The 19,461-nt window shown below is 41.7% G+C and overlaps 1 protein-coding gene across 2 annotated transcripts in view; it reads right to left on the minus strand.

Moving 5' to 3' along the window:
- Positions 1 to 19,461, minus strand: part of EPG5 (ectopic P-granules 5 autophagy tethering factor) — a 97,039-nt gene that overhangs the window by 60,022 nt on the left and 17,556 nt on the right. The window contains exons 6-14 of one of the 2 annotated variants that reach the window (XM_024580215.3): positions 18,506 to 18,579; positions 16,595 to 16,700; positions 15,639 to 15,753; positions 15,084 to 15,234; positions 11,976 to 12,131; positions 8,523 to 8,680; positions 7,288 to 7,442; positions 5,495 to 5,635; positions 265 to 429 (exon numbers count right to left, since the gene is read on the minus strand). In XM_024580215.3, coding sequence (XP_024435983.2) covers positions 265 to 429; positions 5,495 to 5,635; positions 7,288 to 7,442; positions 8,523 to 8,680; positions 11,976 to 12,131; positions 15,084 to 15,234; positions 15,639 to 15,753; positions 16,595 to 16,700; positions 18,506 to 18,579 — 1,221 coding nt within the window. The remainder of the gene's footprint in view (positions 1 to 264; positions 430 to 5,494; positions 5,636 to 7,287; positions 7,443 to 8,522; positions 8,681 to 11,975; positions 12,132 to 15,083; positions 15,235 to 15,638; positions 15,754 to 16,594; positions 16,701 to 18,505; positions 18,580 to 19,461) is intronic. The other variant, XM_024580216.3, reaches the window with a different exon arrangement.

Raw genomic sequence — 19,461 nt, forward strand, 5'->3', positions numbered from 1 at the left:
GAGCCTCAAGAATTCTTAAAACCCGCAACTCCTGACTATTTAGTCAGGGGCACTGACCTCTTTCCCCTTAGATTGTCAAATAAAAAATGGCAACAGCCAACACAACAATAGTCGTCCAGTGTGAACAAATCAAGATTATACCTATATTTTTGGTCGGATAGGCAAAAACTATATGTTGGTGTGCCACAGGATTTTAGTAATTAGTTTGTGTGCCATGAGATAAAAAATGGGTGAAAATCACTAGAGAACGGTTTTAACACATACCTGTTCATCAAACCCCCAATTCAGTCCTTCCAGAATAATACAGGCCAATCTGTTCTTCACCATTGTCAGGTTGTAATTCAACAGCCAATCCCGAACCACAGCTATCTCGGAGGCAGAAGGTCGCCAAAGATACAAAGGCAGTTCTTTAAACAAGTATAAAGACACCTGATTAAAAAGAAAATGATAATAATTAAAACAAAAAACTTAGAAACAATCCTATATCACTATAACATATTCATTAAACTGCTTGCAAAATTTTTTCTCCAAAAGAAGAATTTTGTTTGATTTTTAGACAAGTGAAATGGACAACCAAATCAAATGAGTATTAAAATGGATTCATCCAACATAAAATAATACTGAATGTCAACTGTAATTGAAAATAAAATAAAAATAAGAATAATGATACACCAAAAACACGTTTTGTAATACTTTATAAAGGTCAAATTTTTTTCAATATGTAAATTGGAATAATTCCTCTGAGGAACACCATCATATTAAGACTCAGATTTAAAGTCAGAGTAAATGTGAAGGTTCCCCATCTTCACATTATTTTACAAAAAGGTTTAGCACCTTAAAAAAATTATTCCTTCTGTGGTATTTAAAAAAATATTTCCATCAGTTTCAAAACAGGCTAGGAAGAAGAAGCAAGAAGTGGATAGAGTTGAAGATGAAATAAGATCAACACAGTTGGTAATTGCTATAAGTGGATGATGGGTCCATGGCAATTCAAAAACAGAAGAAGTGGGAATGCCTCCCCACTCGTGTAGTAAATATAACCGTAAAACCAACACATCACAAAGACATAAGAAAAAAATTACAGATTAACATCCCTCATGAATATGTATGTAAAAATCCTCAACAGAAAATATTACACATTGAATCTAGCAGTACATAGAGAGAATAACACACCATGATCAAGTGGTTTTTATTCCAGAAACAACAATGATTCAACATTTGAAAACTAGTCAGTGTAATTCACCACATTAACAGAAAAAAGGATAAAAATTGTAAGATCATCCCAATGGATGCAAAAAAAAAAAAAAAGCAACTGAATAACCATTTATGAAAAGACTTAGCAAACTTTCTTGGCCTAATACAGAGCATCAATGAAAAACCTACAACTAACATACTTAATGGTGAACTTTTCAGCACTTTCCTCTGAGAGGGAACAAGGGAAGAATGTCTACTCTCACTACTTCCATTCAATATTATAATAAAAAACAGTCCATGCAATAAGATAAGAAAAAGAAATTAAAGACCTAAAAATTAAGGGGAAAAATCGTAGTAAGAACTCTCAACAAAATAGAATTTAAATAGAATATTTTAAGCATATATCCATGTTTCCTCCAGAGGCACCAACAAGTTCACAGAGTACAAAGAAACCACATGTATGAACAGAAAGGTGGAGGCACCTTTTAGATGTGCTCTAAAAAACATCATGGTCCCAATTTTCACACTTCACATTAAGCATATCTCTGGGGACAGTTTACTACTAGAAATATCATGACCAAATTAAAAATGTAAGTGTGGCCAAACCCTGCAAAACACTTGAGAGAAAAAGGCCATGGGCTCAACCAAACTGAAGGAATCATATGACCCACCACAGATGTCTTTGGAGTTTTCAGAAAAGGAGCAAACAAGAACATGCTCCCGTATTGCAGATAAGGAGCCTTTCATCTCAGTATAATCACAGCACAGTGGAATACAATGAACACAGAGTTCCATGTACTACTGCACTGCCACTTTAGAAAACAATAAAAAATACAAAAATTAAAAACAGAAGTACCATATGATCCCATAATTCAACTTATGGGTACACACCCAAAAGAAATTAAAACAGGGTCTCAAAGAGATGTACATTCACGTCCATTGAAGAGTTATTCACAAGAACCAAAAGGTAAAAGCAACCCATGGCCAACAGATGAATGAATAAACAAAATGTGGTATATACATACAGCAGATTTTATTCAGGCGTGAAAAGAAATTCTGACACATGCTATAATATACATGAACCTTGAAAATAGCATCGTAAGTGAAATAAGCCAGTCATAATAAGACATATACTACATCATTTCACTTACATGAGGTACCTAGAACTCAGAGAGACAGAGCAGAACGTTGGTTTCCAGGGGCTCGACTGGATGGTGGAGGGAGGAGGGAGGAGAGAATGGGGACTTACTGTTTAACAGGCATAGTTTCAGTTTTGTAAGATGAAACAGTTCTGTGGATGCAGGGTGGTGATGGCAGGGAGCAAAACAATGTGAGTGTACTCACTGGACTGAACCACCCGCTTAAAAATGGTTAAGATGATATATTTTATGTTCTATATAGTTTACCACTATTAAAAATTTTCAATATGAAAAAGTACCATGTACTTTTCCAAAGAAAGCATGATATATTTTTTATTCTTCATTTACTTAGTTTTTGTTTTTTAGGTTCAGTTGTTGATAGTTACTGAGTCTGTTGTCATTTTACTGTTCATATTTTTGATCATCTTCTATTTCTTAGATAAGTCTCTTTAACATTTCATATAATAAGGGCTTGGTGATGATGAACTCCTTTAACTTGACCTTATCTGGGAAGCACTTTATCTGCCCTTCCATTCTAAATGATAGCTTTGCTGGGTAGACTAATGTTGGATGTAGGTCCTTGCCTTGCATGACTTCTAATATTTCTTTCCAGTCCCTTCTTGCCTGTAAGGTTTCTTTTGAGAAATCAACTGATACCCATATAGGAACTCCTTTGTAGATAACTCTCTCCTTTTCTCTTGCTGCTTTTAAGATTCTCTCCTTATCTTTAATCCTAGGTAACTTAATTATGATGTGTCTTGGTGTGTTCCTGCTTGGGTCCAATTTCTTTGGGACTCTCTGGGCTTCCTGGAAATCTATTTCCTTTGCCAGATTGGGAAAATTTTCCTTCATTATTTGTTCAAAAAATTTTTCCTCCATTATTTGTTCTCAATTTCTTGCTCTTCCTCCCCTCCTTCTGGTACCCCTATGATTCAGATATTGGAACATTTAAAATTGTCCCAGAGCTTTCTCAGCTTCTCATTTTTATAAATTCCTGTTTCTTCATTCTGTTCCAGTTTGATGTTTATTTCTTCATTTTGTTTCAAATCCTTGGTTTGAATCCCCGTTTCGTCCCTTCACTTTTGGTTCCCTGTATATTTTCCTTTATTTCACTTTGCATAGCCTTCATTTCTTCCTTCATTTTGTGACCAAGCTCAATCATTTCTGTGGGCATCCTGATTACCAGTGTTTTTGAACTCTGCATCAGATAGGTTGGCTATCTCCTCATCGCTTAGTTCTTTTTCTGGAGCTTTGATCTGTTCTTTCATTTGGGCCATATTTCTTTGTGTTTCTTTGGGCACACCTGTTATGTTGTATGGGGCAGAGCCTTAGGTATTCAGACTCTGAATACCTAAGGGTGGGGCTACCCTCTTTGCTTCGTTGTGGCGCTGTCTATGGGGTAGCAGTCAGAGAGGGAATAATGCCACTTGCTGGCTCTGCTCTAGCCCTACTTCCATCACTTCCCTCACTTCCCATAAGTGGATTGTGGCCTTTCAGATGCTGATTTGCACATGGGTGGGTATATGTACATTCTAGGACCCTGTGGGCCTCTCCCACAGACTCTCCTGTGATCCTAGGACTTTCTTCCACTGCTACAACTCCTGCAGACTTGTACATCCAGAGGTTTTGAGTCTGTAGTTTCCCATGCTGAAACCCTGGGTTCTGTGGTCTGTCTCACTTCCCAGTGGTTCTTCCCAGCTATCGGACAACGAACGTGGGGCCAGCTGGTCCACCAGCCACCTCCTTGGCTGTGCGTCCTCTCCACCTTGGCTGCCTGTCTCCTCCCCTCCTACCAGTCTGGATGAACGTTTCTTTAACTCCTTGGTTGTTGGACTTCCATGAAGTTTGAATATCTGGCAGTTCTGGTTGTTTTTTGTTTTTAAATTTGTTGTTGTCCTTCTTTTGGTTGTGTGAGGAAGTGAAGCATTTTTACCTATGTCTCCATTCTGGCCAGAACTCCTGGGCTACTTTCTCCAAATCCTTGGCATATCAGTACATGAGCAGATCCACTATTTATTCTTCATTTAGAAAAAAGTCTCATAAACCAATGTTTCATTGGAATCTGCCCACTTATGAATGTGATGAAGTAGTAATAGTTCTCAGTCACCTGTCCCACAGGGACTATAAGATGGAAAGCCCTTTGCAGATATAGGTCCATAGACAAATACTATTATTTTAAACATGTCTCTTAAAGTTACGACACACGACAATCTCTCATTAGAAAAACTCACACATTATAGCCTTATCACAGATGGTGAAGAAAACCTTCATTAAGTGCATGCTTCTTTAAAACAGCACATGCATACGATGGAATACTATTTGGCCATAAAAAAGAATGAAGCACCTGCTACAACATGGGTGAACCTGGAAGACATGCTAAGGAAAGATGCCAGTCACGAAAAACCACATATTATACAATTCCATTTACATGAAAAGTGCAGAATAGTTACTTCTACAGAGAGTAGACTCATGGTTGCCGAGGGCTGGAGGAATGGAACGATTGAGTGTAACAGGTAACTGGCATGTGGTTGCTTTCTGATATGATAAAAATGTTCTAAAATTGACAGGGGTGATGGTTGTACATTTCTGTGAAAATACTAACAAACATTGATCTGCACATTCTAAGTAGATGAACTGTATGGTATATGGATTATATCAATAGAACTTTACTAAAAAGTATACAAAGTTACAAAAGTGATTGTGACAAATGACAGAAATAAACTCTTTGTGTCTTGCTCAACTACTGCTTTTAATTTTGCTTCTGACTAATTTAAATAGTGCCTTGTTTCTTAATCAGAGTCGTTTCTTCCAAGGATAAAATATAAAATTATGAAAGCCAAATAAAATTATGAAATAAAAACTGTTAATAAACTATAGGCTTACAGTTAATTATTTAAAATAAAAACCTGTTATTAAGGAGGTAGAAAGGTCACTTTGAGGAGACTAAAGAAAAATCATCACAGCTCTTATAAGCAGCAGCTTATCCCAAGTAGGCATGTGAAGGGCGCAGAGCCTGAGACACAGTAAGTGCCCTCCTCAGCCTGTGGTGCCCATGAGTGAGTCACTCCCAACAACCGCACTACTTTCCCCACTGCTCCTAATAGGATTTAGAAGGGGAAAGGCAACACAAATGAACAGATAAACAAAAGCGGTGCTCTTACCATTCCCACCTGGTCGATGGTGTCTTGAACTCTATCCAAGAGCACAGAAATTATCTCCGGGTGAACAGCTGTGATGGCCCCCAAAAGCTCTCGACCAACCTTTGAAAAAGTCTCTCTGGTGGACAGGGTAACATAAGATACCTAAACGCGGGAGAGGGTAGAAATGGCACCTTTAACACCAATTATCAGTCAAAACACATGTCCATAATTCTCTTAGTATGTTTTCAAGTAAAGTAGAAAGACACAGCCTTAAGTTCACCCAATGTTCAAAGCGATGTCAGAACTTCACAGAACAAAGTGTCTCTCCTGAGGCTGGAATGTGGGAGGAGCGGGAATGGCAAGGAAAGGGACTATGTAACAATGACTTAAGAGCTGGATTCAGAAAGTATATTCTGAAGTAGCAATAAAATAGTCCCTCCAGCATTAAAACTTTTCAAAATTTGAGGAAATCACTAAAATGATAAAAATCAGAATGCATATCATGGGACTACACGTACTCCCCTACAAAGTAACAAGAGCTCCTAAAATATCAACGTTTACCAATTCCTCTTGAACAATGTCTTCCCAACTACAGGTGACAACCCATTGGTGCCAATGGCAAGCATTATTTTTTAAATACAATGGAATAGAACAGAAATATAATAGTAGAATAAAACAGAACAGAAAAATGTGACAGTGCATCCACCTAAAATTATCGCTTTAATTTCACACAGGAACTTCTACACATGCACACAGAGCATCAGAATGTAATTTTCACTGGGAGTACTAGTTAAACACTTGAAACATTATTCAAGAGCGGGAAGATTACTTTAGGCTCGGAAGAATGCCCAGACCCAGTGATAAAGCAGTTTCAATGTACAGCAATTTTTTCACCACGCGAAGACAGTCTGGAACTGCAGATCCCTCCAGGCCCTGGCCTCATGCACGGTTACAACGTACAAGGATAAGACCAGCTTGATAGCGCGTGATCCTGGAAAAGAACTCATCGGGTCTGCCACTCTCCAACTGGAGTATTGGGTAGAGGATAATAAACTCAGAGAATCTTCTTGAACATAATTTTACTTCAGTTTACTTGTACAGTTTGAAGGAGATATTCTTAAAGATAAGCAGGTGACAACCTAAGTTGAAAATGTACATGTTTTTTGTTGCTGTTGTTGTTTTTATATACACAGAACTCCAACGAAAGTTTTAGTACCCGTTTTGGGTTATGGCCCTAGACACTCAGGGGTCCAAGGTTCACTCTCCTCCACTGTTAGGCATGACTCAGTGAAAAAGTGAAGAAAATGACAATCTCCTCCCAGCCTGTCATTTTATAGATGAGGAAACTGAAGCCCAGAGTGGTAAGGTATCTTTTCTGATGTGAGATGGGCAGTTAACAGCACATTTAAAATAAACCCAGGCCTTCAAACTCCAGGTTCAGTATTCTTTCCATCATCTCATTTAAACTGACTTAACAGCCAGCCTTCCACATTACTGGCAGTGTCAGAGGGGGAGGGCGGAGACAACAACAGACAGTATAAAAACCACAAGGGTCAGGCTGTGTCAGATGGTCTATGCCTTACCAAAACTCCTGTACCAAATGTCAAGAAGTATTAGGGGAAATGGAACGGGCATGATCTGTATGTTCAATACTCCTTACAGCAAAATGATGTTCCGTCGAGTATCTGCTCCCATGAGTGCAAACAGTACACAATCCTCACTTTTACTTTTCTTAAGCAATCCCAAAAGAATCAGTGAGTGGACAATCCAAAAGGAAGTATTTTTAGCTGACTTCTAAAACTTAATATTCTAACCTGATATATCTCCAGAACAATAATTTTTATGAAATCTTCATCCACACTGGTTCTTCTGGCCTGAGCCATCTGAGCAAACGTAGTCAGAAGGCAAATCTCTTCTGAGCTATTCATGGAAGAAAGACACTTCTCGAAGTTCACAAAATGTTCTGGGTCTGCAGTAAATATATATCACTTTAATTACTCTTCCAGAGAGAAAGAAGATACAAAATTAAAAGACATTCAGAAATATTTAAAGATACAAAAGTTCTTTCCTGAAGGTACTCAGTGTTCCTGGGCCTCTCCTGCGTACACAGGAGGTATACGTGTTGTTAAACTTTTGAACGGATTTCTACAGACCCCAAAAAGAAGGGTGGGCCAGATAAAATTCCAACTTTAAATATAATGTTGCCTCAGGTGACATTTCATATCCCCAAGCCTCCGTTTCCTCATCTGTCTCCAAAGGTTATTTAAGATTAAATGACACTTCACTAGTGAAGTGCTATCAACTGCACAGCGCTAGCACTGTCACTAGGTGAGACGTCTTCCAGGGCAAACTTGAAGCCACCTGGGCCAGGCAAGTGAAGGACAAGCCTGCTAATGAAAACCGCTAAGACTGGCCAACTTCTCAGCACAAGCACAGCATTCCAAACAAAAGCGATTCGATTATAAAAGAAAATTTGGGACAAGAAATTAATTATAACAGTAACTGAAATACTAATGCAATGTGACACAGTTGCCTATTTCTCAGAGGGTGCCATGTAAGCAACACTACATTTTGTCACTAGGGGGCAGTATTGATCAACTGTGCAATACATGACAGAAAATTAAATGCATTGAAGGCCAAGATGTAGAGAGGAATGAAAAAAAGTCTGTTTAGAAAATATATTCCCTTGACAGAATTTTTCACAGTAAGACAGCAACAAACCAACAATGCTTTTCATATGTTTCCACATTTGAGAAAAAGGTAGTAAATTTCCTGTATCTTCAAAATAACTCCAAGAACTTATCAACCCAATTTTCATTTCCCATCTGCAAACTGGGTTTACCATAGAAATAACTGGCCAGAGCATTTCTAAAATAATGAAAATTGGAATTATATTCTAATCAGTCAAAAACCACAAGGCAGTCTCTCGAATTTCAAAACTGTAACACAAATACACTGAAGTAAAACATTCTCAGTCTTTCTTCGGGTAAGGAGAAGACAGCGAGGAAGCGGACAGGCACGGATGTGGCCTACGGCAGCGAGGCTGTACCTTGGAGGTGCTTCTTGCACTCAGCGGGCGGGAGGGCGGTGCAGAGAGTCTCCAGATTCCCTATCTCCACCTGGTGCATGAGGTAGAAGAGCTTCCAGAGCATCTGGACCGACAGTGTTCCAAAAGGCATTTCCGACATAAACAGCCAAATGCCAAGCCTGCGGGTTTTAAAAAGAGCAGGAAGCATTTTATATTACCAGTCAACCTCACCACACTGAGAAAGAAAGCAGACGAACCTTCGGCTGACAGGAAAAAAAAAATCTTAAATCATACTACAGCAATTTTTCTAACACGTCTCGGTCATAAACACCTTGAGGATAGGTAACAGTAACAGGAAATACAAAGGACTTAGTTTGTGCCAGGCACTGTTCTAATCGCTGCTTCGTGTTTATATCCCCGCATTCCATCCTCACTAAAGCCAAGGCAACTACTATTACTGATATTATCCCAATTCACACATGAGGCTAAGGCACAGAATGGGTGACAGTAAGAGGCAGAGCTGGGTTTTGAACCAAAGATTCTTTTAAGACCTGAGTGACAGACTGCGCAGATGTGCCTGAGCAAGCATACAGGTGCACGTGTAGTGGGTGAGAGGAGAATCAAAAACTCTCCAGTGACTCCTCACTCATCCCCAAGTGAAGCTCAAACTCCTCAGCCCTGCGTTCAAAGGCCTCCACAGTACAGCTCAGACCCATGTTCCCAACCGGAGCCATCTCTGCTTTCAGATTAGACCAGTCCTAGACAAGCCTGGAGAGAGCCTCCGACGTCCAAGCTGCTGTCTCTCCATCTATGAAGCCCTCTCTGATTTCCTCCTCAGCACCATTACACAAAGCCATTCACACCTGACTCTGGCATTACCATCTCCTTTATCAATGGTTCTCACACAGCAGTGGGAGGCAGAAAAATGACCTCCCGTCTTTGTGGAAAATGCAGGTTACAAAAGCCAGCCTACAGAAATCTGATTTTGTAGGACAAATTGGGGCTCAAGGACTTGTACTTTTCAATCACCCCAGGTGACTCAGACTCAAGTGGTCCTTAAACCACACAAGTGAGAAACACCGCAAGCTACTGTAATATAGGTACACACACTGGCCACAACCACCTGAGTGCAGAAATCAGGTTTTGTTCCTCTTGTATGCACCAGTATGTAAACTAGAGTCTTATATTTTAATTACCCAATACCTAAACCAGTATCTCAAAAACAATCAACATTCAATAAAAGCTTATAAAAATTTTATGCTATGTGAATTTTATCTCAAAAAATCTAAATGAAACAGGGAGACTCTCAAAACTGTTGCTATATTTTGGGCAGAACTACAAGTTGACCAATTAAAAATAAACAAAGCTTATTAAGAGAAAAGACAACATAGTTATGTAGTGTATGCCTAACCCATGTCTATGGACCACCAGGCCCAAACTATTACTGCCCCAGACTCCTAAAAGCAACAGCTAGACTCCAAAGCAAGAGTGGAAAAAATTCCCTCCAAGTTCAGGTGGTCCAGGCTTCCTGAACAATTACTGTAACACCTCACATGGGTCTTGCAGAAGGGATCCCAAAACACTCAGGGGGAGTGTGGAGACTTTGTTTTAAGCTATGAAGTTCCCTATACAGCAGACATGCGGCAAGTCTGGCTTAGGCTTTGCTCTACGTACTTTGATTTTGATTTGTTTTGTCTTAGGTGGGGGATGGCTAGTCAGAAATTTCCGCTGGAGTGCCAAATAGATTTAAATTTCATGGCCTTAACTTTCTGATTCTCATACAATTTCTTCCCTAAAATAAATTTCCAAAAATAAACTGTACTCAAGAACAATAATTTTCAACTTTTTAAAGTTTAAAACAATTACTGTATATGTGAATTATATACATACAATGTTACAGGAGAGTTCACAGCTCAGAATGTAAGAGCTAGTAAGTTGTTGCACACTTGAAACTAATATAATGTTGAATGCAAACTGTAATTGAAAAATAAAGTTAAAAAAAAAAAAAAAAGCTAGTAAGTAGGAAGTAACTATGGTGAGAGCTTTCCTGCTCAGCTAAGCGAGCACAAGACCCAGGACAGGAGATGAGAGGACCCTCCCCCCGAAGCAGGCCACCTACAGCAGGCGGGTGCTCCTGTACTGACCCCCTGGCAGGGTTCTGCACAGGTTTGGTGGTACCTCACAAGACCACCAAGTTTCTGGGCAATACAGAATGTATTAATAAGAGTAATCTAATTTTTTTTACTGTGGGGTGGGGGAAGGGAGAGAGAGAAAGAAACATCACTTTGTTGCTCCACTTATTTATGCATTCATTGGTTGTTTCTTGTATGTGCCCTGGCTGGGGAATTAAACCCGTAACCTTTGGTATATTGGGATGGCACTCTGACCACCTGAACTAGCCGGCCAGGGCCGAAAGTAATCTGAAGATCAATTTCTAAGCCTAAATTCTGCTTCTCTTAGACCCATTCCACCCCACATCCTGAAAGTGATTAAAACTTGGTCAAGGAGTCCTGGTATTTCTCTAAGCAAGCAGGTATTCTAGTCTTCATCTGAAACCACAAAAGAACCACTACTTACATTTGAAAAATCCTTCATGGTTTAAAAAACATTTCCACATACTGCTATAGTTCATCCCTCTGACATACTCATGAGGTCAATGGGACAGGTAGTATGTTATCATCGTCTGCACTTCATAAATGGAGAAAAGTGAGGCTTGCCCAGGGTAACAGCAAATGGCAGACCAAAACTCAAACCCACTACACAACACAAAATAAGTAAGAGGCTGAGGCTCAGAGACCCAGGGCAGACGTGTAGACAGCTCAGCTGGCAGTTCACTGGTGGAGCTTTGTGGGGCTGCAGGGCGGCCCTCATCTCCCACCAGGGGGCACAATGGTGCAGGAGGAACCCACTCCTACACTTGGCCAGAAAGCTCAGGGTACACGGTGCACTGCTGTGCCCCTGCCTCTGCCTCAAATGTAAACTAGGCTGGAAGCAGCAGCAAAGACAGCGTGGTCAAAAGACAGCAGCCAAACAGCCAAAGCAGCACACCAGGACCCATGACCGTCCTGGGCCTTGAAGCCCCCTGGGCCTTGACGCCCCCGCAGTAAGACAACCTGAACAACCAACTCAGAAAATCACTGTGCCATGCTCCGAGCACCTACTCTGCCTCACTGCAGGCCCCAGAGCTGGGAGGGAGAAAGGGTTCGCCCCCCGCTCAAGGCTACCCCAAAATTCAGGGGTGCCAAAACTACATCTCAGAACCTGGTTATTGTAAAACAAACAGAAACCTGAGGGAGAGATCATTTTGGTCAACACTGTAGTTAAGAGAACTAAAGCCCATGAATTTGTGCAAGATAAGAAAGAGATGACATACACTAAGATATCACAAAAAAATCAACTTCAGTCGATATTTGCATGTCACTCTTTCTCACTAGTCAGGAGCCATTTCTCAACACTGATCAGCACGTATCTTACCTTTTGGCTTTCAGCACATGTAGGACGGTCCTCAGAAACAGCTCATCAAATTCCACCTGTAGTTTCTCCACGGAGTAGGGCTCCAGGGCCACCGCCACGCCTCGGCTGTGGTGCACATACTGTGCCCAATGGTCGCTCACATAGCCAAGGGTCATCCTGAGCATGAGGAGAGACAACACGGCACTCTTCATCAACGTGCTCGACGGCGGCGGCTTTAATTCTATCTGAAGCATTCACCTGCTCAACACCGTTATCAAGCGCTACTATCTTCAAGGTTCTGAAGGGAATCAGTAGCGGGTGGGGGACCCCACCTTCAGGAGCTTACACTTAGAGCAAACAGGCAATACACAAAATAACGTAAAATGTATAGTGTCTTGTGGTTGGAAGGGACATTGAGAAAAATGCATTGGAGAGGAGAGAGTTTCTTTGGAGTTGACGGGAGGAGCGTTGGTTGGGAGCAGGAAAGGCCTAACTGAAGAGGGACGTGTGCCTGGACACAGGAAGAAGTCACAGGGATATCTACGGGAAGAGCTTCCCGGAAGAAGAAACGACCAATGTGAGGGCCGCAAGGTGTGTTCAGGATGTTGGAAACATGGCAGGCAGCCAGTGGGCTAACGTGAGCGAGCGGGAGGCGGGCTGCAGAGCAAATCAGAAAAGGGACGAAAGCCAGACCACGAAGGGTCCTGGAGGCCGCTGGGAAGACTTTGGCTTTTACTCTGAATGGACTGGGAGCAGCAGGGTCTTGACAGAGGAGTGACATGAGCGGACTCACCGTTTTCAGGGAATGCTGGCAGGTGGGAGAACAAGGAGGTGTAGGGGGTGCAAGGGCAAAAGCAGGAAGGTCAGTGAGGAGGCCACTGTGACAATCAGGGAGAAATAACTAAGAATGAGCCAGGGCGGCAGCCGGGCAGGTGGTGAGAAGCTGAATTCTGGAAGTAGCTTGTTCTATCGATTCAAAAGGATGCATCTCTCTCCCGCGTTATCTCTGCACCTGGAATGTATGTTAAAACTATGGCCTGCCACAATTTGGCAGCATTTTTTCTTTCTGAGTGGCACACAAAATACATCTTCAGACTTGGTGGCATCTCAGATTTGATACAAGATGGTGTTTGGAAGGCAAAGATGATAGAACTGGTTGTTCCATGGGTTGTGGGGTGGAAAAGAGAAGTCAGGGATGACACCATGTGTTTTGGCCCAAGCAACCGGAAAAATTAAGTTGCCACCGAGTGAAACTGAGAAGACTGTGGGAGGCGCAGCTTGGGAGGTGGGAAGAATGAGTTTGCTTTGGGAATATTAAATTACCAGGTTGATGAGTCATCCAGCTGGAGGTGCTGAGTTGGCAGCTAGATAAACAAGCTTATGAAAGAGGTACAGCATGGAAATACAATTCTGAGAACTGTCACAGTGTTTAGGTGATATTTAAAGACCTGAGAATGGATGGGAAAGAACCCAAGCAGCAAGTTTGGATAAAGAGAAGAGGTCCCGGGACTGAGTCCTGAGGTCCCCCGACAACAAGAAGTTTGGGAGGTGAGAATGAAACCACCAAGGAGGCAGACGACAAAGAGCCCTTGAAGGGGAGGAGAAACCAGGAGAAAGTGGAGGCCAAGCAAAGAAAACGTAAGGAGAAAGGACCAGCTGTGAGCAGGGCTGCTGCCTGAACTACGTGAGCGCTGTAAGGCAGGATGGACACTGAGAGGCAGCCTCGGAATCAGCAGCACAAAGTCCATCAGGGACCTTCACTCTTCGGAGCTGTCGGGGTCGTGTTGGGGGCAAGCCTGACCGTGCAGAGCTCCAGCGAGCATGGAGGAAAAACTGGAACCAACAGATGACCTGAGGAGGGGACCTTGTGGAAAACTGTTCCACAACTGAAAGGGGTGAGAAGAATCTGTGATAAAGCAAAGTAAGCAGGTAGAAAACAAAACAAAAAGAGCAAACAATGTACTACAATAACCAGTTACAAATATTTACACGGGAATAATATAGGTGAATACGGTCTTAAAGCAATGGTGATGGCAATGTCTTTCTGCGGCGTTATCACAAGAAGAACAAGAGAAGGCACAGACCTGGCACATGGTGTTTGCCTCAGCCCTACAGCAGGTTTGTGAGCCCAAGGGCGAATTGTACCTCACTTACCAAGCAGGACCAGAAAATGATACTAGGACTTCTGATAGTAAGTAAATGAGCTTTCAGCTTTTAAGAAATTACTCTCCAAGTCACCACCCCCCCTCTTCCCACCATCTCATTTTAACTACCCTCTACTCAAGGTTTTCTCTAGATCTTAAAAAAGACCCGTGACCTTTTCAGGACATCCTATAATCATTCACATGACTTTTTTAGATGTGTATTTACCATGTACAACTAAAATAAATTAATTAAAATTAAATGTAGGAAGGAAAAGTTCTGTAGTTTTTTGAAGTTTTTTTGGAGGACTAGGAGGTTGGAAGAAATAACAGCATGTGATGTAGGGAATGACCCAGAGATAAAAACTAATGATGCAAGAAAAAGATATAAAATTAATTCAATAAAAAGCAGTAGCTATTCTCAAAATTTATTCATACTTGATAATAAAAACATAAACCCACTTTCCACTCAAATAAATCATATGCTTTCCCAGATCAAAAGAGTAGCAACTGATGAAATCTGTACAGTTTTCTTTAAATGATATTTAACAGAAATTAGGATAAGAATAAATAAAAGAGAAAATGAAAACAATGACACAAAAGAGTTACTGCTGATTTCCCATAGCTAAGTGACAAACCCCAGGCAAAAGCCAGGAGATAGAAGAAAATAGAGCAAGGGAAGTGGAATGACCCGGCATTTTTCTTGGCCAAGTTCAGTTTCTCTGGCCAAGTTCAATCCAGCAGTTGCTTTGAGGATGCTGACTCCCAGAACAACTACCAGTTAAATTTGAGATAATTAACCAAATATTCTGACTGGAAGCATTTATATCATTTCTGTCTAGCAGATGATGAGAAAACCCAATTCTTACTTGTATGAAAAATTAAGACCCGAAGCATACAGAGTAGTGTCTGTAATCCCACTTACACAGCATCTCTGTATGACCAGGGTCAAAGAGAAGAGAAACAATGTAGCAACAGCAGTTATTACCTCATCATATAACCAATTCGCTTCACAAACTGCCTGTAGCGTGCTCTGTTAAAGGTTTCTAACCCCACGGCCAGAAGTTCCACTAATGAGTTAGCAAAGGCAAAAATTTTCATCATCTCTTGAGGTCTTGTTGTTTCAGGTAAATAATCACCTGGAAGTTAAAATCAGAGAAAATAAAAAAAATTATAATTACTATGGAAAAACACTGAAAGATACAGGTATAGATACCTCGATAAGGAAGCAAAGCCAAGACAGAGAAGAATTAACAATCCCCATTGCTCTGGCTCCTCTGTCAATGTGAAATGGGAAACTCAAACAAAGAACAAAATGAAAATTATTTAACCTGGGCCATTTAAACACTAATTGTAGGAAATTACAAGCACAGAGAAAGAAAGGAGGCCTTATCGAGATGTGATACCATCACCTCTGCAGAGTATTGCTAGCACAGGGCAACCTGAGTCAGGAGCCTGCACGAGGTGTAAGGCTTGATACTGAGTTGCTGTGTTTGATCCTGCCCATACCACACCTTACGTATGACCAAAGAAATTAGTCTACCTTTGGCATTAAACCCAAGAAGATGTTGAAAGAGTTCATGAAATGGAAACTGTGATAAAAGAATAACCAAGTCATCTTCATTCAGGAGACTCCAACTGGTCTCGGGGTCTTCATCCTAAAGGAAAAAGATGCAAAATCACGTCCACTGATTTGATCAGATCACACTATGGTTGAGAGTTACAGAAGCTAAATTATCAAAGGTCTCAGTGATACATGTGTGGTATTCTCACACGTATTCATGGACTTCTCTTCCAAAACAGAGATTTATAGTATCGGTTCCAGAGATGGGCTACAAATGCCCTGAAACTGGGAGTACAATTTCATGTGTATCTGGGTCATGTCCATTCTTCAGTAACGACTAACTGGAGAAAGAAATTCCTTACAGATATACTAACCACTGCAGTAGATAGAAAAATCAATGAGAGTCATCTTGAGAAACTGAATTTTGACCATTAAATTCTCACCGAAAATGGAGAACCATCTTCTACCTTTCGAATGAGAAGATCTGGATAAGAAGTTTGTAAGAGGCCAGGCAGAACCCTGGCATGCTCGGCTCTTTATCACACAGACTCAGGTAGTGTGTGGGTGAGAGCTCAAGCCCAGAAAATTGTTACTGCAAAAAATACAACCATAATGCAAAGTTTATATAAACTGTAAATATTTCCAGGCTCTAAATTCTCCCAGCTCAAAGGGGAGATAGTCTAGAAAAGGGTGACAGCCTAGCACACAGGATCAGAGCAGAGGCTGTGGAGGCTCCGCCATTTAATGATTTGCATGACTAGAATGATTTGGAACAGATTCCTTCAGCCCCTGCACCTCCGTTTTCTCATCTGTAAAATAGGATCACAACAGTACTCGCTTCATGGGGTTGTTGGGAGAATTAAGAGAGATAATATGTGGAAAGTGCTTAAAACTCAAAAATGATTAATCAAAATAATGCAGACATGACGAGTTACCTCTTCTCCTCCTTCATCTACCAGTGTCCACGACCCAGACGCAGGCCCCGAGGAAGATGGCTTCCCCTCACTGGGCTTCATGTGGCACAGGAACTCTGCTCGGTTTCTAAAGGACAAGCGAGACCACCCCAATCACAAACACAGAAAGCTCACACGCACGCGTTCTGATCACCCCCTCACCCAGAAGGGTCAGACATCGACTCAGTGTTCACATGGTTTAAGTTAGTAAACAAGAAAGAACTAAAATTCAAGGAACCCGAAATCTCACTAACGTCGGTGCAGAGACCACAACCATTCTGACAGTAATGATGAGAGAAAACACAGAAAAGCAGTTAAACTAGCCCCTCTCCTGCACACAGTGGGACCTCAACACACACGGACTGCTGCAGCACCCTAACTCCAACCAGGCTCCCAGGGTGTTGCCAGGAGATGACTTTAAAAACCGTGCTTTACTGAATAAAAAACAATAATCCACAGGTAATGCTTGTCTGGGGCACAAAAATACATCCAAATGCAAACACATTTTTAAGTCAAATCACATCTACCCTTGTATCAGGAAATGAAGGAGGAGACGGGAAGAATTCCTGTCAGCCAGATTTCCACACGGTGTTGCCTGGATCTGGTAAGTAGGTGTGGCCAGAAGTTTCTGCTCTGAGACCACAGCTCGGTTCTCAGTCCCCTGTTCCCGCCTCTCTGGCCTGACCCTGAGAATTCATCCATTTCTTCCTTCAACCAGAAACTTTCTTCCATGACTCCCCGCTCTGTAGCTCTAGAGCCCAGGAGCTCCAATCCTGAAGCTCCAAGCGCCCACGGTATCTGTCACTTTTGTATCCACTTGTATACATGCCTCAATGACCTCAAATTTTCCCCCCTACACAACAGCTCGCCCTCCTGTCTCTTCTGTCTGTTAGGGCTGCCAATACCCTTTCTGTCACTGGGTCTATCTGAACCTGTCCTAATGCTTTCCTAGGAAGATGACCTTTAGCTTCCCCTCTTTCTCCTTCCCCCTACTATTTCCCAAACTCGGGCTTGCAGGCAGACAGGCTTTCCAAGACTGAAAGCCAGTGGCAGTAACACTGCTCAAGGTCACCTTGATACAGACTCTGCCGCGCCCCCAGTTAAGGAGGTACTACTTGATGCTGGGTTGGGTTCTGGAGCCAGGAGAGCCAGATGTCTGTAACTGTAATTCACTTAAGCCAAAGTATACTTTCTGCCTCCCGTTGAGCCTAAACTTGCTTAGATACAACTTTCATCCATGTTCAAAAACCCTCAATTACCACAAAGGCCAGACCATATTAAATCTAGATCCCTCTGTCTTAATGTCAGGACCTTTTATAACCCAACTCACTCTATTCACCTCTATTACCCTCTCTCATACACCCAGCCAAGCTGTCCACTTACCCATACTTTGGGCCATTGCTCGCTGTTCTCCCCACTATAGCAACCTCTACTCCTCTTCTGCTACTGAAATCCATTCCATCCTTCAAACCCTGCTCATCCACTTGGAACCCTCTGGCTACTCCACTCTGCTCTCTTCACTCTCATCAAATCGATCATAGCTGCACAATTCAGCACTTAAATCTGTGGTTTTTCCTGCACCACTAAATCTCTTCTTCTAAGAAACAGATTATCTTTTTTGTCTCTCCACAGTACCTTTCACAATAACATATATAACAGGAGAGGCAAACCCACCAGAAGGGGGACCCGAAAAGATTAATAATTTATGTATAAGCCGTTAATAAGGTCACTTGGGGACAAAGGGCAGCAAACCCAAAGAAAACCTGCGACGTGAAATTCTGGGATGCTGACGCAGCCCTGGACAGTTCTTTGGATGTGGATAGTTTAGGAAGCCAACCCTTGGACAGAAAGAAGCATTTCAATTTCTACATCAAAAAGATCTTCCACACTTACTTGACAGGAGACATTAGTAGGGCAAGGGACTGCATAAAATGAAAGACCCCTGATGGGTTATTCAACACTTTGATCTGAAATCAGAGAAGGAAAAGGCATACTGTAGAAAACCAACACCCCAAGTACCCACCATCTCAGTTCACAAGAATTCTGAGAGAGGGCGCTGTTCAGAAAACAAAGATGGAACTGGCACCCGACCAAGGGTGAGAACACCGCTCGTGGGTCCCCTGGCCGTAATGACTCAGCTGTGCTCCAAGAGCAGCGGCAGCTGAGCAGTTTATAATTGCCTGTAACAGTACGGGTCAAAGCACAATGTGCTATTTTAATCCAAAGATGAACAAACAGAACAAAAATCCTCCTTCCACCTAAAAAAATCCAAACTTCTTGCCACTAGAAATACTAAAGGTAATGTGAAGAACTTGGCATACACTTGGCTTCTACTCATCTGAGTGGTTGCTATTAGTAACAACACAACCTAAAGGCAAGAAGCTGAGAGAAAAGTCTATAAACCATATAATCAACACGTCAGTTGATTATATGAGAGTTGGTCACACAGACCTGGATATATGCCAATATTAAGAAACTTTGAGATGCCGGCAGTTTCTGTTTTACCTGTACCAACTGTGGTGTACAGTGGATTAAGTCAGGGAGCTGTGTAGCCCTGGCCTGTGTGGCTCAGTTGGTTGGAATGTTGTCCCATAAACTGAAAGGTCGTGGGTTCGATTCATGGTCAGGGCACCTGCCTAAGTTGCGTTTCAGTACCCGGTTGGGGTACATACTAAAGGCAACCAATTGATGTTTCTCTCCCTCCCTTTCCCTCTCTCTAAATCAATAAGCATGTCCTCAGGTGAGAACATAAAAAAAAAAGAAATTTAAGGAGCTATGCTGAGTATTACAGAAAAAAGGCCTAGAGGGCCTTCCCACACAGAAACTTTACAGAATTAAACATTACTGAA

The sequence above is a fragment of the Desmodus rotundus genome, chromosome 10 (genome assembly GCF_022682495.2).
Source record: "Desmodus rotundus isolate HL8 chromosome 10, HLdesRot8A.1, whole genome shotgun sequence".
NCBI lineage: Eukaryota > Metazoa > Chordata > Mammalia > Chiroptera > Phyllostomidae > Desmodus > Desmodus rotundus.